The 21,932-nt window shown below is 41.1% G+C and overlaps 1 protein-coding gene across 3 annotated transcripts in view; it reads left to right on the top strand.

Annotated features, from left to right (window-relative positions):
* The first annotated feature begins 694 nt into the window (after positions 1-694).
* SNTB1 (syntrophin beta 1) overlaps positions 695-21,932 on the top strand; it is a 320,298-nt gene continuing 299,060 nt past the window's right edge. For 2 of the 3 annotated variants that reach the window (XR_011167045.1, XM_069081286.1), the window contains exon 1: positions 711-2,194. Coding sequence is in view for 2 of the 3 variants with exons in the window: in XM_069081286.1 (XP_068937387.1) it covers positions 1,555-2,194 (640 nt within the window). In the remaining variant the exon portion in view is untranslated. Of the gene's footprint in view, positions 2,195-21,932 lie in introns of all 3 variants that reach the window. The other variant, XM_069081287.1, reaches the window with a different exon arrangement.

Raw genomic sequence — 21,932 nt, forward strand, 5'->3', positions numbered from 1 at the left:
CCATGGTCCTTTAGTGGCAGTGCTAGGACTGAAAATGGAAAATTGAAATCTAGGTCTCCTATAGGACTGAAATGACTCAACAACAAAAACATACTAAGGAGCACTCTTTTCACCACAACATTGTTGCTTCTGTAATAATAATAATAGTCATAAATAATAATGATAAGAACTAATGTTTATACAGAATCACTTTAAAGGCTTGAAACTTGCTTTTGTGGCCTGGCCTGGGAATGTACCAACCTTTTATAGCATTTTCCTCTATGAGAAAACATGTTCCAACCAACTTCAAAAAACAAATCCTCCAAACACTGGAGCCTGATATGCCCTATTTGGAGAAGAAAAAGGAAGGAAGTAAAGTTTGGAATGGGATTAGGGAGAGATGATGTAATAATAAAGCATACAAAATAATAGAACAAAATGGGGTTGAAGTCAGGAAGGTAACCTTTCCTAGGAAGCCGGGACCACAGTAATTCATGACAGCAGACTTTGGTCTAAAACCAATTCCATTCCTTTGACCTGGAACGAGGTAAGTCCTCTGAACAAGGAGAGCCTTAAAGAATAGGGCTACTATGAGCACTTCCCCAGGCTGACCCTAAAATCTGGACACTCAGAAGTGTTCTCCTTTTCTTAGGTTTTTGTTTTTTTTTTTTTTTCCTGAGAGTGTAAGCTACCTTCTCACTTAGCCCCGGAGATCCCTTGTCCTTGACTTCCAAACAAAATTCCTTAAGACGAGAAACGAACCGGAGCTCGGCAGAGAAAGAAAGGATTAGGTTGCAGTAAAGTAGTAAGAGATGGCCCTAGGTTTATTTCGAAACGGGGAAAATTAGAAGAGGATGTGGCAGGTTTAGACCAAGAGAGAGAATAATAACAGATGTGGTTCAACAAGGCAAACTGGGGAGAAAAGCAGCTGAAAAGATAGGAGTTGAGAGAAAAAAAGTCTGTGTAGAGGAAGGGAGCCAAGGTAGCGAGGGGACTCTTGGCACTGATTTGGGGGCAGTCCTCGGCTCAGGTCTCCGCTACGCTTAGTTGGGGAAGAAGGGGGGCCGGTGGGGTGGTGCAGCGTTTGCCTGCCTTTGCTGCTGCGGCGGCGGTGGCGGCGGCTGGAACAGGTGAGCTGCCGGTGCCAGGTCCCTTCCCTGCCCTTCTCCGAGTGCCCTTTCCAGAGAAACCCTGCTCAGCTCTTTGCAGTTCGGCAGCTCCCCTCGGTTTGGGGTTTTGCAATTGGCGGCAGGGTGCTTCTCTCCCCCCCCACCCCCACCTCCTTCTTCTTTTAGGTTGCTCCACCCCGCCCCGGATCAGGCGAGGGGGGAACCAGCAGAAGCGATTAGCTGGCGCTTGCCAACTCGTGCGTGCGGAGTGTGTCTCTGAACTCCGGGAGTGAAGTCCTGCGGCGGTGGCTGTGGCGGCGGGCGCTGCCTCTCCTTCTCGGGTCTCTGTCTTCTTGCTCCCGCAGGACCCCTTGGCCTGCCCCCACCCCCTTCCCTCCAGCACACCCACCCTTCCCCACTTTTTTTCCCTTTTGCAATCACATGGTATTTTAAGAATGCTGGAAAGATGGCGGTAGCAGCAGCAGCAGCTTCGGCAGCGCCGACTGGGGGAGGTGGCGGCCGGGGGCAGCGGAGCGGGCTGCTGGAAGTTTTGGTGCGGGACCGCTGGTACAAAGTTCTGGTGAACTTGAACGAGGACGCCCTGGTCCTGAGCAGCGAGGAGGGCGCCGGGGCTTACAACGGCATCGGGGGCGGTGGAACCACCAATGGTTCTTTCTGCCGGAGCGGTGGCGGCGGGGCCGGTGGCCACGGCCTCGGGGGTCCCGGGGGCGGTGGCGGGGCTGGGAGCGGGAACCAGTCCCTGGACACCCCTGTGCCTCCAGGCGGGGGCAGCCCCCAAGTGGGAGTACGCACTGCCTTCACTGACCTGCCTGACCAAGTGCCCGAGTCCATCGCCAACCAGAAGCGGGGCGTGAAGGTGCTGAAACAGGAGCTCGGGGGGCTGGGCATCAGCATCAAGGGGGGCAAAGAGAACAAGATGCCCATCCTCATCAGCAAGATTTTCAAGGGACTGGCGGCCGATCAGACCCAGGCCCTGTACGTTGGGGACGCGATCCTGTCAGTGAATGGAGCCGACCTGAGGGACGCTACCCACGACGAGGCGGTTCAGGCGCTCAAGCGAGCCGGCAAAGAGGTGCTGTTGGAAGGTAAGGGGTTAATGCCTCCTGGGACGCGCTATGAACACACACACACACACATACAGTCACACGAAGCTGACAAACACAGGCACTCGGTTTCGGGGGCCACGCCGTCTTGACAACTTTTGTCTCCCACTACCCTCAACCCCCCCCCCCCCCACCTTCCCCACTCTAGGAAGCCTGCAATTGTCAATGGAGGGATGAATGAAAAGCCCAGGTCTCCCCCATCTCGCTTTCCCGAGCCGAGCTTATGAATACTACACTTGGGCTGATAGTACAGTGAAGATCGGGGTCTGGCTGGGGTGTGAAGGGGGGTGGGAGGAGTGTGGTTGGAAACTGGAAGGAAGAGGATAATCCCAACCTTCTCTCTCAGGAGAATTCGAGCTCTGGCGCTTTGGGTCTGGCGATTGACTCTAGACGAATCAACTGAAGAGACAGAGACCGACAAGGGACGTAGGAAAAAGAAGAGCCCCCCCCCCCCCCCCCCCTTGTAGGTGGGGTTGGGCAAGGTGTAGGACCTTTCTGTGGCTACACGTGTGATCTGCGGAGACTTGTGATGAGACGAGAGAGAGAGAGAGAGAGAGAGAGAGAGAGAGAGAGAGAGAGAGAGAGAGAGAGAGAGAGAGAGAGAGAGAGAGAATGAGAATGAGAATATTGAAGGTAAGGAGTTTTACTAAGAAAATGTGGCAGTTTCGTGTAGAAGTTCGCCACTCCTGCAGGGCGTCTCTAGGTCCAGTCAGTCTGGATTCTTGATTGCGCTGCTTGTAGAGCTGTGAGGTCGTTTTCTGCCCACATTTTTTTCTAGACTTTCCTGTAGTCATACACGGTCTGGAGCTTCAATCTGCAGCTAATCTTTCATCCGTGCCTGGGGTACCTTAGAAACTACTTCTTCGTGAGCTGATTAACCTGAACACCTCTACACTCCCCACTAGGACTGCGATTGAAATACCCTAGGAATAACTATTTATTACAGGTTTGGGGATATACAACGTTGTATATGCGAGGGAACGGTTGCAAACCAGATGATTAATTCTTCATGGCAACTGCGGGCACATTATCCCTCCATCCTATGGAACAAAACATTCCATCTGAGACCCCGTAAAGAACCCATTTGTTGTAAGCCTGGGTGCACGGGATCGGGGTGGTGGAGGAAGACTCCTTGCTGGCCTTGTGGTGGTGCTGCTGCTTTGTGTGGAGCTGTGAGAGGAAGAGAAGCCGAGCCCAGCGCTTCGGGGAAATAGACTTTGCAACTTGTGACAGGTGATGCAACTCCCTGGAATGTGATAGCCCACCTGATGGCCTAGAACGAAAGAATTAAAGCCATGCTGGGTTGGGTGTGGAAGTGTTTCTGTAATCTACAGGCACACAGCTGGGTGCCGCTTGATTCCCTCCGCTGCTTCTGCCACCCTCCCGCACCTAACTCGGGCACTAGATTTGCTTTAGTTTGGTGATTAACATAAGTAAACAATCAAGTTTTTCTTTGCTAAGGTGTGCTGGGATGGGGGTGGGGGGTTAGTGGGGCCTGCCCCCTCCATTGTAATCCTATGTGTGTGTATGTATATGATATACACACATACACAAACATATACATATACATAACATCCAACCCTGTCTTTCTGGACCCCAGTAAAATACTGAGTAGAGGCTAGTAGGGTCATTGACTTCAGGCTGTTTAGCCAGTCCCCTCACCTCTTCTCATTCAATTCCTTTTTTCTTTACCGCTCTTTTCGCTTTTTTGGACACTCCTTCAGGTCTTTCGGTTTTCTTACCAGCAATTCATATAAATAATCATCTAAATAGATACTTTTGATGTAGGACTCCGCACAATCTGAGTTTCAGTCTAGCCTTCGGCTCTGGCTGGTTGTGTGACCCCGGACTAGTCTTTCACTGACCCTAGGAAATTCTTTAGTAGACTTAAGTTGCAAAACAGTAGCTCAGCTGTATTGATTGGGAATATTTCCTCACCGGGGAGCTTTCTACCACGATGAAATCATTAGTCTGGACAAAAAAATTATCTAGTAAAGAGAGAAAAAATTACCCTAAGGTGGTTGTAGAAAGGATATTTATCAAAGAAATATATGATAAGAGAGGGAGAGACAATGCCAGATAGATGAGTTCATCTGCCTGTTGGGGGAAATAATATGATGCAGCTAGGGTCTAGGTAAAGGGAAGTATGGTGTGCCTATCATAAAGACCCCTAAACTGAGAGGTTAGGTGAGAACAGTAGGCGAAGGGATAGAATTATCCTCAATGAACAGTTTGTGAGCATTTCTAGACAAACCTCCCAGATCTGAGAGATATAGTTTAGGGATAAGGGTAGAACTCCTGGGGACCTGGTGACTTTCAGCAACCCTCAGAAGAGGTAGAAAGTATATTCAAAATTAATGCAGGGTGGTTCGAAACCAGAAGGAAATAGTTTTAGAATCAGCAAGGGAGACCCTTTCTTCACCCAGGGGATCCCAGATCAGAGAGGACTTACTTGTAGGAGTCCAGAGGCTGCAGACTAAAACTGTTGCCCAAATTGGGAGATACAATATGGAAGCAGGGTCTAGGAGGCCCATCATGCCTGAAAGCCCAACCAACCCAAATATATTTTTAGCTTAAAAGTTATCTTTTTTTTTAAGCTTCTAAAATGTGAACTGGGGGCAGATAGATGGCGAAGTGAATAGAGCACTGGCCCTGGAGTCAGGAGGACCTGAGTTCAAATTTGGCCTCAGACACTTAACACTTACTAGCCTTGTGACCTTGGGCAAGTCACTTAACCCTAATTTTCCTGCCCTCCCCCCTCTAAAAAAAATTTAAATAACAAAAAATAGGATTTTTTTTAAATGTGAACTGTTAGAGGACTGAGGGGAAAGGGGGAGGGGGCAGACACATCATAAGCTGTGCCTGGATATTGCAAAGATATACTTTGCAAACTTACTGGTTTCTGTGTTTTCAATTTCTCATTCTCCCTTAGTTCCTTATTAGATTTTATGTATATATATATACATATATATAATTTTTTTTAAACTAACAAAGGGGATTTTTCCATATACTCGTCAAAATAGAAAAGTCCCAGGGTTCTTTGTGCTTCTAAGAGACTGTGTGGGATAGGACAGGATGGGGTGGGTTGAGGTGAGTATAGTAGAGCACAGGAAAGGGCAGATAAATTCTCGAACTTACAGAACTGGGGCCAAAAATGGAGGGCCAAACCAGGAAAGAAAGGATGTAGGCTGTGGAAGTAGACCTCACCTTTGGTCACTCCTCCAGAGCAATGTTTTGCTTCCTAAAGAATGATCATTTTTTCCTTTCAAGCATATTGTAGTGGAGGGAAGGGAGGTATCAAAACCAGGAAGATCTGGGTTCAGGTCCTGGGCAACTGTAATATTAAAAGTTACAAAGCAAATACAGACCTCCTTTGGTAAAGGAAGTTGCCACAATACAGAATTCCCTTTATTAATAAGATCCTATGGTGCAGTCCCTATCCCAATCTCTTAGAATAACATAAGGGAACTTCTTATCAAGTGTCCTAAGACTGAGAAAAACTGACCTCTTAGTGGATTCCTCCTGGGTAGCCATTTTCCTTCTAATGAAAATTCATATGGCTACCTGTGACTTGACTGATTTCTCCATAGTCTGACTGAAGGCACAGGATAGCCTGCAGTTATCCCCTCAAGTGTGCCTTTTAGAATCTCTCCCATTTTGTACCACCAGATCATTTACAAAACAAACTACTACCATGGCCACATCCAAAAAAATGTTTGTCTCATTCTACACCTGGAGTCCCTAACCTTTCTGTCAGAAGGTAGGTAGCATAGTTTACCATCAGTCCTGGGGAATCATGGTTGTTCATTTTATTGATCAGAATTTTTAAATTCTTCGAAGTTGTCCATTTTTACAATGCTGTTAAGATAGTTTTTCTTTTGGTTCTTCTCACTTCACTCTGCCTCAGTTAATCCAAATCTTCCCAAATTTTTTTCTGAAATCATTCCTTTTGTCAATTTTTATGGCACAACAGTATGGGATCATTGACTGTTAGAGCTGGAAAATACAAATCATATAGTTCAACTCCCTTATTTTGAAGATGAGGAAACCAGAGAGGTTAAGTGATTTGCCTCAGCTGGTAAGTAGCAGAGCCACAGCTCAGACAGTTTCATTATTAGTTCATTTAAACATTCACACTACACACTATAAATTGAATTTCCTGAATCCTAGTATACTACAAACTCAGGGAATTTTGTTAGACAATGTGTAAGGGAACAAACAAGCAGACTCTCATGGTTCCTGACCACAAGAAGTTTCCATTCAAATTGGGTAGTTAATACATCCATATGAAACTAACTCTACAAGCCAATAAAACTAAGTACTAAATGAAAGGCACAAGTGAAAAGTGCTTTAAGAGTTCAGAAAAGAGAAAGAAAAGTGCAGTTATCCCTTCCACTGGTCAAGAGGTAGGGGTGTGGCACCTCCTGAGATCTGGAAAATCCCTGTAAAATTATTTTTGGCCCTCCATACCAGAGAAGAAGTCTGAATTGTTATGGTATAAAAAGGTAAAATACATTCATGTTATACAATACTATTCATGTATCTTATACATTTCTGAATTTCAAAACTTTTTCTGTGTTATATGTTACTTCCACAAAACTCCCCCAAAATTCCCATTTAATTTTTTATGCTGACTCATGATATATTGAAATCTCAATAGGGAAAGTTGAGATGTGAAAGGGCCAGAGTAGTTTTGGAAGGCTTCATACAGGTGGGTTTTGAACATGGACTGTTGAGTAACCATAACAATTGACTTCTCTATAACACCTTTAGGTTTATAAAGTGCCTTGTATACATTGTTACACTTGAAACTCACAACACCCATGTGAAAGCAGTTTTGTTTTACAGACATAGAAACTGAGGCTTATAAAGGTTATGTGACATGTCCAGGGACACAGAGTTAGTCTGTGAAAGATTTTGAACACAGGTCTTTCTAAAGTCATCATTCTACCCACTATCTCAGCTGCTTATTTGGATAGGCAGCAAGAGTAGGGGGGTGTCCCACAAAGAGGAATGGAATGAACAATAAAACAGAGGTGGAAAGCCAAGTCATGGCTGTGGTAGAATGGTTTGGGGAAAGCAGAGAATTCATATTGCGAAGGCTGGAGAGATGGATTAAGAATGTAGATTTGAGGATAGAAGGTGGAAGACTCTGGATGCCAGACTGAGTTGGGTGGGTTTTTATCCTATGGACAATAAGGAACTCTTCAAAATTTCTGAGCAGGAGAAGGACAGGTTAAAGTGCTTGTTTCAGAGATTAATCAAGTTCGTTTTGTACAGAATGCACAGAAGAGGGAAGAGACAGTAGTAATCTAGGTGTCTGATGGGTAGAGCAGATAAGCCCCTAACTCTCCCCAAGGGAATCCCTAACCAGATTAAAATGTGATTGGGAAATATTTAACAAAATAAATAAAAACAAAATAAAACATAGATAATGCTAAATTTTTAACCGAGTATATGGCCCACAAGGATCATTATGTACAGATTTGTGGCCCATTTCTGTTTGTTTGACACCACTGGTAACCAAATCATAGGGAGACATTCTCATCTCTCCTTTGAATATGAATTCCCAAAGAACTCATCTTTTGCTTCCTGACATTCCATTCTCTCCATAGGAGTACACAGTATCTTATATAATAAACCATGCCATATGAAGAGCAGAGCTAAAATAAAGTTGTCCCTTCATCCATTAAGAAGATTAGAGTTTTCCTTTCTAAAACTGTCAGTGACTTTCCAGTCCTTTGCTTTCTGCCTTTCTCCATTCCACTTAGGATCTATTTTGTGAAAAGCTAGTCAAAGGTAGAAAGAGTAGCCTGTGATCACATATTAGAATAATGCTAACTGTCCCACAGAAGAATGAAGCATCATCTTTAGAAATACACTTTTTATTTTTCCCAATCAATCTTGAATAATAATGAATAATCTTTCTTAAGTATAGAGCCAGTATGTCACTTTTCTGCTCAGAATTCTTCCATGGCTGGCTCCCTATTGCCTCCTGAATAAAGTTTTTATCACTTGTCTGGCATTTAAGCCCCCCCTTCCCCCTTAGGCTAGTGATTAACTATGAGATTTCCTCCAATTATATATAGATAGATGATAGGCTGATATATATATATATATACATATGTGTATATATATAGATAACATGTACACATGTATATATGCACTATGTATCAAGCCAGTATGTCACTCTTCTGTTCAGAATTCTTCCATGACTCCCTATTGCCTACTGAATAAAATTTTTATCATTTGTCTGGCATTTAAGGCCCCCCCCCCTTAGGCTAGTGATTACTTATGAGATTTCCTCCAATTATATATATAAATGATAGATTGATATATACACACATGTATGCATATATATGTGTGTGTGACTTGTATGTATGTATATAGTTGTTTGCATGTTTTCTTCCCCATTAAAATGTGAGCTCCTTGAGTTCTAGGATTGAGTTTTTACCTTTCTTTCTATCACCAGATTTTAAGGAAGCTCTTAAGTAAGCACTTAACACAGTAAGCTCTTAACAAATGTTAATTTCTTGCTTGTTTTCCAGTGTTGTCTGACCTTTCCAACCTTCTTTCCTCTTACTTTCCTTCCTTCACCCAGTGTTTTGGCCAGCTACTTTCTACATCCCCTGTACACACCATGGACCCTCCTGCCCCCATTCTCTTATTCCCATTGTTTCTAACGCCTGAGATACCACTCACCCTCTTCATCTGTTAAATGCTTACCTTTACTTTAAAGTACAGTCCCCTTGGATTATAGAGCTAAGCCTAAGAGGGGCCTCAGAGGCCCCCCAGTCCAACCCTGTTATTTTGCAGATGGGGAGACCGAGGTCCAGGAAGGTTTTGACTTCTTCAGAGGTACACAGGTAGAAAGCATCAGAGGTGAAATGAGAAACTGGCCATCTGAGTCTGAGCCCCATGATCTTTTCACCATTCCACAGTTCCTTCCCCCAAGAAGGAGCAAGAAAAGAGTGACAGCTTGGATGGAAATGCAGCATTACCCTTTCCATTTTAAAGTCATAACTAACATTTTTTTTTTCCTGTAGCTAAGAGACCTACAAGCCTGAAATTCTAAAAGCTCTTTCTACCTGAGGAGACTAAAACTGTCTGCTTCGATTGCTAAATTGGTTCTTTTTAAGGTTACATATCCTTCTCAGAGTTTGGCCCCTACTCTTTAAGTAGAGTTGATTGGCCCTATCCATCAATTACTTATTTCTGCAGTGGTGGGATAACATTCTTCATGTTCAACGGTGCATTTTAATAGTCACCCTGTGGAGCAGTAAAAATAACTCAGCCCACAGTCCTCCACATCTGTGAGAAGCATCTTGGGCAGCGCCCTGTGGGCCTGGTGGAAAAAGAATTATCCTGTGGCCACTACCAGCCTGCTCAAAGGACTGTTTTTTTTTTTTTTTCAATGATGCATCTCAAAGCAGTTAGTATGAAAGAAAAACAAATGATAATATGTCTTAAACATCCTCCCTCCCTCCCTCCTTATCAACTGACTGGCATTAATCAGTGAAAATCAATGTTAAAGAGTATCCTTTAGCTCTTGCCTAGGGATTCCCACAAAAATATTTAACGAGATCACAGAGTTAGAACTGAATAAGACCCTTAGAGGCCATCTAATCCAACCCCCTCCTTTTCCAAATGAGGGAGCTGAACCTTGGGGAAGTTAAGTGAATTAAAATCACAAAGGTAATAAGTGTTTAATATGCATATGGTATGGGTACTCTAGCAAGCCTTCCTGACTCCCAATCCAGTACTCTCTCCACTATGCCATGTTGTACACAAATATTGAGTGACAGAGTTAGCTTTTGAACCCTAGTCCTCTGACTCTCAATTCGCCATTCTTTCCACTATTGTTTCCAACTTGGCACAAAATAAATGCCCATGTGCTCTGCTGCTTCATCCCTAAGTCCATGTCATATGGGGATCAGTTAAAGGAACTGGGTATATTTAGCCAAGAGAGAAGAAGACTTGAGGATGTGAGAGCTGTCTCCAATTAGTTGAAGGGCTGTCATTCAGAGGAGGGATTAATCTGGTTCTGTTTGTACCCAGAGGGCAGAACATGAACCACTGAGCGGAAGTTGCAAAGAGTGAATTTAACCTTGACAGAAGGAAAGCTTCCTAACAATTAAAGCTATTCAGAAAGCAAGTGGGTGGCTTCAGGAGGTAGTGTATTCTCCCATTTTGGAAGCTTTCAGGTTAAAGTTGAATGCAGAGTTATTTGTGATGTATAAGAAAAGTCTTTAATCAATCAGCAAGTATTTATTAAATAGTTTAAATAGTTCCTATATGCTGGGGCCTGTACCGCTTTCGGGATACAAAGACAAAAGTGGAACAATCCCTACCCTTAACAGGCTTATGTTCTTTTGGGAGAGAAAGGAGACACATAGGTACATGCAAAATAACTATGTGCAGAATTTATAGAAAGAGAAATAGAGACAGAATGGTATTTCCTGGAATTGACAACATATTTTTTTTTCAAAAGAACGTTAAAAAGTATCCTTCTTTGGAATGGAAGCCTCTCTCTGACCCTACTAACATCCCCTGGCTGCTACCTAGCCCTTTTCCTGTCTCTGCTAATATTCCAGTCATTCTTTCAGATTAAAAAAGAAATATTCCAAAAGAGTTGTGCAAGTCAACCCCACCCTTAAGTTAGTCACAGCTAGAGGGAAAGACTCAAGGAAAAGAAGAATTTTGAAGAAAATTGAAATGATGACCCTTGGGGCGGCCAGGTAGCACAGTGAGTAAGAGCACCGGCTCCAGTGTCGGGATGACCTGAGGATAGAATCCGGACTCCAACACTTAGCACCCACCCAGAAATAACTGGCCGTGTAACCTTGAGCAATTTACTTAACCCCGATTGCTCAAAAAAAAAAAAAAATGATGACCCTTGGTCCAAGACTAATTTTCAACTTCCACTGCTTTTGACTAGCAAAGGTCTATGACTTTAAAGTTGGAAGAGACCTGAGAAGCTATGGAGTTCAATCCCCCCATTTTAAAGATGAGAAAACGGAGACCTACAGAAACTGACTTGCTCATAGTCACATGCTAATGTTTAAAAAAACTGACTTTTGAAACAAAATCCATCTAACCCAACACACCTTCCGTGGGGTACCATGCTCACTCTCCTGCATTAGCTCTGTGATACTGGTAAGTGTAAGAAAGCCTAGCGGATCCCATTTATATAATGCTTTGTGGTTCTAAACCATTTTACAGCATGATATCATTTGGTTTTCATAACTGTTGTGAGATGGGTTAAACAAATACTGTCACAAATTTACAGATGGGGATGATGAGGTTCTGAAGTCAAGAGCCTTGCTTAAGGAGGTCAAAGGTTAAGCTATAGTCAATCCTCGGTTTAAACCGAAGCCTCTTGACTTCAAGCCCAGTTCTTGGTCTTGTGATAAGCTACTCAAAATAAGACAGGCTGTTCAAGATTTTTCTCCGTTGAGAGGTTTGAGCTTATCTGTAAGGCTGTTCATTTAAGCTGGACTCAAATCCCTCCTGTGACACTAGTTGTGTGACCCTGTCTAAATCACTTAACCTCTCCCTCTCATTTCCACACTTTAAAAAGGAAGAATTTGACTCAATTGCTTCTAAGGTTTTTTTCTTAGCTCCAAATCTATGATTCCATGATCCTATTTGTTATAATCATTTTCTCCATGGCCATAGTCTTTCATAGGCCCTAATGTGACCCATCCTTTGGTGAGCTAGGCATTTTTGAGAAATAAAGGGTTCAATCATGTAAGATAAATGAACTCATTCAGGAAATGTACTAACCAATTGGTAAATTGCCATGTTAGAACACTGGGTGGTAACTCGATGCCTGGGATGAGTGAGTTAGCCTTGCATGGAAGAACCCTCTAATCCCAGGAGGGTATGTCATTGGCTCTGATGGCTTAAATCACATCAGATGGTTTTCATATAAAAGGAGCCCTCTGTGTGGGTTGTCGTGGTTTTGGAGGGCTAAGAGACATGAAGTATGGTGTTGTGTTACCCGCTGATATTATCCAGAGCCCTGTAGAAAAATATGTAAAGGGAAAGGCTGAGCGTGGGCCCCAAGGAGGGATTTTGCTTACAGAGCAACATTCAAATTTCTTGTCCAGATCTCTAAAAATTCTAAGAATGTGCAGCTTATATTTTCCAAAAGAAGCTAAAATGGTTTCTTATAAAATTATGTAAAATATTTAACTTGGCCATTATTAGTCAAACATTCCAATTTCTTAATGTCTATCCTACATTTTCAATACCATTTTTTTTAGAATTTCACATTTCTACTAGTTTCTATTAAAATTTATTTTATTTTAGTTATCTATCTGTTCATGTGTGTATTTGTTTTTTGTCTGAACCTATCATTTCATCCTTGTGGGAGCTTCCTAGTTTGAAAATTCCCTCCCCAAAGCATATTGGTAATTGGCTTATGCTTTTATAGAGTCACCAGGGGTTCTGACTGGTGAGGGAACATCCGTGTGGTATTTAAAACAGAATTGAATCCATTTCATTGGGTGAATAAACTGACTTCTATGCTGAATAAAAATCACTGTGGGTCCTCTTGAGAGGCAGGATTGTCTAGTGGATAGAGGGTTATAAACTCAGATCTTTAATTGTTTTCCCAGCAACCAAGAGAGGATAGAGTTAGCCCTCTGTGCCTTCTTTCCTTGCAAGAACCATCACAGTGGTTTTTATAACTGAATTCTTACAAATTCAGAGGTGGAAAGAATGCCCTTCAAGTTAGGCCCACCTGCAATGATCATGATTTTATTTTTGACAATTTCACATAATTCTGTCCTCATGAAAAATGGATTTATTCAACCAGAGCAAAATTTTGATTGTAGGCAGTTTTATGGATAATAAGGTTGGTGCTTCTTCCACATTCTTTCCCCTCATATTACCCAGATAATTGAGTGAGATGAGAATGGGGCAGAAGATGGGTGTCTTTTTTGCTCAAATTATCCAGATAATTTCTTGAGTTTGTTACTCCCAATTGTGTTTGTTGGTAAAGTTTCATAGGAGGCTTGTTCACAGTTTCTCAAGTCAGAGATTTGTTCCAGTATTGGTTTAAGAAAAAAGAATCAGGTGGCTAGGTGGTGCAGTGAGTAGAGAGCCGGCCCTGGAGTCAGAAGGACTTGAGTTCGGATTCAACCGCAGACACTCAACACACACATCCAGAAAAACTAGCCGTGTGACCTTGGGCAATTACCCTCTAAAGAGCAAAAAGAAAAAAGAATCAACCCTAAACCAGTAGTTCTCAAATTTTTTTACCATGGTAGAACTCTTTAGTTTGAACAAAAATTTTGAGTCCTTGTTGTAAAATCTGCTAAAAATTATTATTTTTAGTGTTTAGTGTCACACAACGAAAGGCTAATAAAATAACACCACAGGAGAACTTCCTGGTTCCTTGGAGCTCAGTTTTAGGGCTCATTTTAAAACAAACAAATCATCCTTTGGGTACTTTTTTTCTGGGCCCTTAAAGCACAATTTTGGAAACACCCTCTAAATGGTGTCTACCACATTTCCTAATTGAATGTGTTTTGAGGTATAGGCAGAGAGCTGTAGGAATGGAATTAGAATGAAATAAAGCTTTTTCTGCCCAAAGTTTTGTTTGATAAAAGACCTGATCCTGGCAGGGTCAAGAAGGAATCAAGAAGTGATTTCTAAGCCCCAAAGAGTGGTCAGCAGAACCTTACTACACAGAAGGTCTGCTCTCCTAGCTCCCATAGCTTCAGAAATGTAACACAGTGTATCTCCCAAGGAAGGAGAACCCTCCTGATACACAGAAATTCTCTACCTATCAGTCAATCAGTAAACATTTATTAAGTATCTACTGGAGGTACAAAGACAAAAAGAAAAAAATATCCCCTGTTCCTCAAAGAGTTTACAATCTAGCCAAGGTAAACAGTATTTCCAAAATAGGTCACATATTGAAGGCAGGTGGGATATGACGAAAGGGTACCACAGAAAACCTCCTTTACCCCAAAGTATCTTCTCAGCTCTCAAGTCACAATGTCTGGAATTGCCACTGTGATAAATCTCCCCCTCTCTTTTGAATAATGAAATCTCTAAGACTCTTCAATAAAAGAAATACCTAGGGGAGGGCAACTAACAACACCTGTCAGCTATTGTGACCCCTCTACAAATTAATTTTTTCGAATTCATCCTAAAGGACTGAGGACCTGAAATCTTCATAGAAGAAAGAGCACTGACCAGATCATTCCTAAAGTGTCTTGTGGCTTTAACATTCGATGAATTTCTAACTGTGTTTTGATGAAGGTAGACTTTAAAAGGGGCCCTAAATAGGAGGGAAGGCCCAGACAGGGGCCCTGAGCATCCAGAAAACAGCACCTGGGGATGGGGGTGGGGTGGAGAGGAAAGCAGAAGTATACCTAAGTGTTTTCCCTACCTCACTGCTTTTTCTCCCTAGTTTTGTAGATTTTTTTCTTTATTTGTGTATCTGCTTTGGAATGTACACAAGGTAATTATGGAATGCTTTCTTTTGACAGCAACCTTCATTTCCCATGCTCCAGTGAGGTCAAGCATGCCTCCCCAGAGCCTAAGTAGTGGAAGTTTTAAGCCAGGCTATCACTGCCTGGCTGCCATTAAAGAATTTGGGGAGGAAGGAACCATGGCTAGTTAGATTTGAAAGAACTTTGACTTTAAATCACAGTATATAAAATTACATATTTTGTTTCTAAGTCAATAATTCTCTTGATGTATAACAGTAGGGGGCTTGGCTTTGAAAGACCTAAGTTTGAATCCTACTCTGACACTGGCTAATTGTATGATCTGTCATAGTCTCAGTCACCTCATCTGTAAAATGTTTATATCTATTAAGGCCATTGCAAAATTTTTGCAAGAAAAACAATCTTAAAGTGCTGTATAAATGTACAATATTGTTATTAAGTGTTAATCTTGGAGTTTTAATCATCTTTCTACCAGCCAAGAAGAGAGCAGCATTAAATAACAAAGACAAATTTAATCTTTGACAGTCCTCAAGAAATATTGCTTTCTAAAAAAAATGCATATATATTTGTATGTATGTGGGTAGGTTTGAATGGTCAGAAATAGACTCACAGATTTTACTCTACTTGTTACATTTTAAAATTGTAATCTGATTGTGCTTGAGTGTTTGTCATAGAAGTGAAGTTTCTAGATTGTCAGAAAAACATGCTCACCATAAATTCACCTTCACCTGAATAATTGTGAGACTACAGGAGAGCATGTTTCTGGAACAATATTCCCATTAATCTATACTTACTGTGGTAAAAATAAACACTTCATAATTTTCTAAGCCACTGGATAAAGTTATATGGATCTTTTACAAATGGACCTACGATCTAGGAACTGTCTAAAAGAAGACATTTTTAAAAAGAAGTTTTATAAAAGAGTTTTCCTTATCTGTTTTAAATAATTACACATATGTGTGTAACTACTACATGTGTATCTATATATGTATATTGTTTATTCATTCATTAATATATTCAGCATTAAGCGATTGCTGAGTACCTATTAAGATAGAGAGGAAAGATTTATTAGGATATAAGATTCTTAAAAAAAAAAGAATATAAGATTCTAGAGGGTAGAGACTCTTTTTTCTTTTGTTTTCTTTTGTTTTTCACCAGTACTGAGCAAAGTTCTGGGTGCATAATAGGAATATTTGTTTAATTGAATTACATGGAATTGATTTGGAGTTTTTGTGCTACCCATAGTACTTTTATAAGACAGAGACATTCTGGTATTTATCTGTTAGTTACTTGCCCTTACTTCTGTACATATAAAAATGCAAGTTGACCATTGAGCTCCCTGCACACTCACATCTTGTATATTTATAGTGCTTTTTTAGGGAAGAGGTAGGGGGTCCTGACCTATGATTTTAACAGTGCAGGGAACTCCCAGTGTGGAGAAACTCCTTCTTCCTTGCAGATGGGTAACTTTTATAGCTTAAAGTCTTAGTTGCCTTGGGCACCAAGAGGTTAAATAACTTGCATATTCCAGACATCCTGTATGTTACAGAATTGGGACATGGACCCAGATCATCCTGACTCCAAAGCCAACCCTCTGTATTCCAGGCCCTTTTGTTTCTTGTCTTGCACAAATTGGCAGGCACAAATAAATGCATGTTGAATTGAACCAAAGAAGTTGGACAGAGAAGTGAGGAAAAGTACAAGGAGGCAGATTTCAGTTGAGTATAAGGAACAACTTCAAAACAGTGAGCTCTGTCAGAAGATGGAAGGGACTTCCGTGGGAGGCAGTGAGTTCCTTTTCATAGGTGTTCAAACAAAAACTGAATGGCTGCTTCTTGGGGATGTTGTAGAAAGGATTCATCCAGCCATCGGGGATGAGTGGAGAACAATAGACTATCAAGTCCCCGCCAGCCCTCAGCTTCTAGGCAATAATAATGATAAGGCAGAGGAGGGGGATGGAGAAGAGGGAGAGAGAGGAAGGAAAAGAAGAAGAAATGTAGCTGACAATGACATGGATTTATAAAGATTTCCAAAGCATTTTACCTTATTTGATCTTCAAAATGATCCAGTAAGGTGGGCACCTCAGGTAGTCCCAAGACCAACTTTGGTCATTACAACTACACATTTTAATTTTCTGTTATTTTTGCTTACATTGAGGTAGGCATTCCATATATTCCTGATTGTATTTACTTCACTTTATCAATTCACGTCTTCCCATATTTCTCTGAATTCTTCATATTTGATATTTCTTATGCTATAGAGATATTCTATATTACATTCATGTACCATAATTTGTTTAGCTATTCCCCAGTAGATGGGCATCTGTTTTAAAACATTTTCTTTTCAAAATTTCCAGTTTTATATACCCATTCCTCTAGGAAGGTTAAGTTAGATATCTATTGGACGTCGAGTATGAGATGTCTGAAAGGCAGTTGGAGATGTGAGACTGAAGGTCAGCAGAGAATTGAGGGCAAGCTAAGTGGATCTGAGAATCATCAGCACAGAGATGGTACTTAAATCCATGGTAGCAAGTGAAGTAATAAAGAGGAAGAAGAGAAGGGAGTCCAAGGAAGAACCTTGAGGGACACCTGCAATTACAGGGTATCGTCTGGAAGAGGACCCAGCAAAAGAGACAGAGAAAGAGAAGTCAGATAGATAGGAGGAGAACCAGGAGAGTGATTTCCCAAAAACTTAGAGAGAAGAGAGTATTAAAGAGTAGAGAGTGATCAACAGTGTCAACAGCTATGGAGAGGTTGAGGAGCTTGAGGACTGAGAAAAAGCCAATGGATTTGACAACTAAGAGATCATCAGTAACTTTGGAGAGATCAGCTTCACTGAAATGATGAGGCCAGAAGACATAACCTAAGGGGTTAGGAAGAGAGTGAGAGGAGAGAAAGTGGAAGCACCTATTGTAAACAGTCTTTTTGAAGAGTTTAATTACAAAAAGTAGAAGAGATATAGGACTATAGTTAGCAGGGATAAAGGATCAAGACAGGGTTTTTGTTTTGTTTTGTTTTGTTTTCCCAAGTAGGAGAGATATGGGAATGTTTGTAGTCAGTGAAATGAACCAGTAGTCACAGAGAATTTGGAAATAAGTAAAAGAATAAATATGACAGAGGGGGCAATCTTCTGGAGGAGAGAGGATGGACTGGGATCATTTGAATGGGTAGAACGCTTGGCTTTGATAAGGAGTAAGGCCACTTCACCATGTGAAACAGAGGTGATGGGGATGATAGTGGCAGAAGCCATCAGAGTGATAGGAGATGAGAAAGAAGGGAGAAGAGGGAGTTCATGGTGAATGGCCTCAATTTTTTTCTGTTAAATATGAAGCAAGCTTCTCAGCTGAGAGAGTGAGGGGGTAGGAGGAGTCATGAGCTATCTGAGGAAAGATGGAAAGGTTTGGAAGAACTGCTGTAGAGAATGGAATAGTGAGTTGATAAGGGAGATATAGTAGGATTTCCTGGCAGCAGCGAGGGCCCAGTTGAGATTATGCAACATAAATTTGTTGTGGACCCAGTCAGAATGTTTGCACGATTTTTTCCACCTTCACTTAGCAGCATATATATAACAGGTGATAAATAGTGCAAGTGATCCAAAACTTAGGCTTGACCAGAAGTAACTGGGAATGTGATGAGAAGGCTAAAAATCCAAGTGAGGAGGACAGTGTAGAGTTAAATTGGTTCCTCAAGCAGTCAAGATGGGGCAAAGAGGAGAGAGTGGCAAGTGCAGGGAAGATAGCTTGGAAGAGAATTCAGAGGTTAAGGGATTGGCAGTCATGTGCAGATGAAGAGTAGGGTTTTATAGGGAAGGCAGAAGGAGAGGTGAAAAACTAATAAATTATGATTAGATAAGGGCATTTCAGAGTTCTTGAACATGGAGCTGGTACGTTTTTGGGTGATGGCAAGATCTTGAGTATGACCATCTTTGTGTATGGCTGAGATGGAGTGGAGGAGTAGCTTATGGGAGGTGAGTAGGTTGAGAACTGAGTGGTTAGAGTATTTGAGGGAGAATCAGTATATATATTGAAGTCACCAGCATTTAAACCCTAGGTTTTCTGACTTCAGGCTCCTTTCACCACAGCCCACAAATAACAGGATACTTGTTCTGTTCTTAACTTTTTTGAGGGGCAGGGGTGGTATGGGACAGCTATTTATTTCTTCTACCACCACCACCACCACCAAAAAAAAAATACTTATAACAATTAAAGCCTAGTAAGTACACAGATACTTTTAAAAACATGATATAGTAGCTGTTATTATATATTATAATATCACTCAGACTGTGAGCTCCTTGAAAGCAAGGGCTGTCTTTTTTTTAACTTTATTTTATTTAGATTTCTAGTGTTTAGCACAGTGCTTGGCGATTTAATAAATGCTTGTCGACTTATTGACCAATGCATGCCTCAGAGGACTCCTTAGGATTTATCTACTTGGTCCATGACGGGTTATGATCTGTTTTGGTGCAGATTGTTCCCATACCTGGAGTTCCCTATGTTGAAGCAATCTCAGAATAGTAATAACAACAACAATAATGATAATACCTCACATGCATGTAAATACTTTAAATTCATGATTTTATTTGATCCTCATGATAGTCCTATTAAGGTAAACGCTATTATTATACCCTTGGTACTTATGAGAAAAATGAAATTGAGATGTTAGATGACTTGCTCAGAGTCACACAGCTTGAGGCCTTGCGACTCCATAGATTATTCCCTTTACTTGAAAAGCAAATAGTCTGCTTTGTAGTTGTAACATTTCCCACACCCTGCGGCAGGCAGCCACAGTCTTGGCAATTCCAGTTATTGGAAATCCATTACAATGAGAAAGTTTCTGGACTTAAGTTGTTCACTAGCGTGGAACACTTTATAGACTGGCTCCTGATATGATTAGATTGAGATTGGGTTATGGGCCCCTTTTCTTCGGCACTCTTCCCTCAGAGATCTGAACTACCTTTGGAATAGCACATTTAGAAGAGATTGCCTCAATTTCTGTGAAGAAAACTGGGAGATTCTCATATTTAATATGTTTTAGGAATTTTTTTTAAGACTTTGATAAGCCAGTGTTCAGGCAATAGCAGTATTTCATAATCAGTATGCCACCATCTTGACCAGGTGTGCTGTACACCGTTAAATCCTTCTTCCCTCAGGACATAATATCATTCTTTAAAAGTATTTGCTCCCCTTCCCTCCTCCCACCCCCTTGTATTGCCAACCAGGGCACATTTCCCAGGACTTACTCTCCACACCCAGTAAGATAGCTCTTCTGGAATTCCATGTGGTTTTTAACCCATTCCACCCCAATTCAACCCCTAAGTTTCCCAGGGTTGTTTTTTTAAACAACATGACACCACTAATGTCTTCTTCCTGTTTCTAGCCACCAGATATCCTCTTGTTTTTTGGTACGGTTAAGGGAAATGGCAGTACAAAACCACAGTTCAACCTAAACCTTAATTGTAGTTTTATATATATAAATACTTATCAGTTAATTTTTTTAAGGAATTATATGGTTGAAACCATTAAAAAAAGTTTTATTAATGCTTTTGGTTTTTTCATCATAGGCATACCCACCCATTACCCCAATGAATCTTTCCTTTGTAATAAACTAAAACAGGAGCAAGAAAGAAAGAAAGAGGGGATAGGAAGGGAGGGAGAGAGGAAGGAAAGGAAAGGAGAAGGGGGAAGAAAAAGAAAGAAAGAAAGAAAGAAAGAAAGAAAGAAAGAAAGAAAGAAAGAAAGAAAGAAAGAAAGAAAGAAAGAAAGAAAGAAAGAAAGAAAGAAAGAAAGAAGGAAAGAAGGACAATATGGTGACAGTTTCTGACAACATATACAACATTCTCCATCCCTTATCCATCCCTGTGTTAAATTCTGTTCAAATGTACTTTTCAGAGGAAAATAATAAGAAGATTGCAGTGAATCATTCAGGTTTTAGAAAAATTGAGTCTAAAGTCCAAATACTTTTTCCTGGAATCCAAGACTTGGCCCCATCTTATCTTTCCAACATTATCTTTCACTACTCCCCAACAGGAATGCATAATCCCCAAAAGGCTACATTTACAGATCCCTAACATGTCATGTATCTCTGCCTATACTTACCCAATCCCCTATGCCTGATAGACTTAGTCAGTCAACAGCTATGTGCCAGGCACTCTGATATGCATTCCTCTCTCTACTTACTCAACTTCTCTTTCTCTTTCAAGATCCAGCTTGGATGCTGGTGCTTCTGTGAAATATTCTCTGGTTCTTCCATTCAAAAGTATATCTCTCTGCTTTCAACTTCAGTGCTGCTTTCTGTTGGTACCAGCTGTGTGCCAAGAAGTCAGTCATAAAACCTCTTTCAGTCTCAGTTTCCTTATCTGTAAAATGGAAATAAAATCTGGACACTTTTTTCAAATGGTTGTTATGAGAATCAAATGAGATAATGGACATCAAGCACTTTGTAAACCCTAAGGCTCTAATTTATCATTATTATTATTAAATGTCTTATAACAATCCATTATAACACATACTATAATATAACATACTATACAATAATATAATATAATGTACCATAATATAATATATAATATAAGTAATATAATATAAATCAATCATTCAACAAACATTTAGTAAATCCTGACTCTGTTCCGGGCACTGTGCTAAACACTGGGGGTACAAAGAAAAGAAGAAACATGATCTCCTGTCCTCAAGGCACTCATTCCAATAGGGTAGACAACATGCAATCAACTGCGTATAATCAAGATATATACAGGGTAAATCTGAGGTAATCTCTGAGGGAAGTCACTAGCTTTGGGGAGGAGGCAGAATGCAGAACAGGAAAACCTTGGAGAAGAATATGGGATTTGAATTGATTCTTGAAGGAAGTCAGGGAAGCCGAGAGGCAGAAGTGAGGAATGGAGAGATTTTCAGGTGTGGGGAGACAGCCAGTGAAGCACCAGACTCAGGAGATAAGAGTGTTGGGTAAAAGGACAGCAGAAAGGCCATTGCTCTTGGAGTGTAGCATATGTGGAGGAGAGGAATGTGTTATATTTTAACACTCATTGGGCACTTTTTTACATACTTCTGGTGCTATTTAACTAATAAATAGCCTTTAGTTGGTCTAATCTCCCTAACTAAACCAAAAGCTCCTTAAGGTCAGGGATCATTTCTTACACAGTTTTCCACCCCCTAAAGTAAGACCAGATAGATCTGAAAGAGAGCAGAGAGCAGAGGGGTTTTATAGTCTAGCCCCTCTCATTTTACATGAAAAAAACAA

Source organism: Petaurus breviceps, unplaced genomic scaffold (genome assembly GCF_028583685.1).
Source record: "Petaurus breviceps papuanus isolate PSGF00001 unplaced genomic scaffold, PetGlider_PUasm1.0 98, whole genome shotgun sequence".
NCBI classification, from domain to species: domain Eukaryota; kingdom Metazoa; phylum Chordata; class Mammalia; order Diprotodontia; family Petauridae; genus Petaurus; species Petaurus breviceps.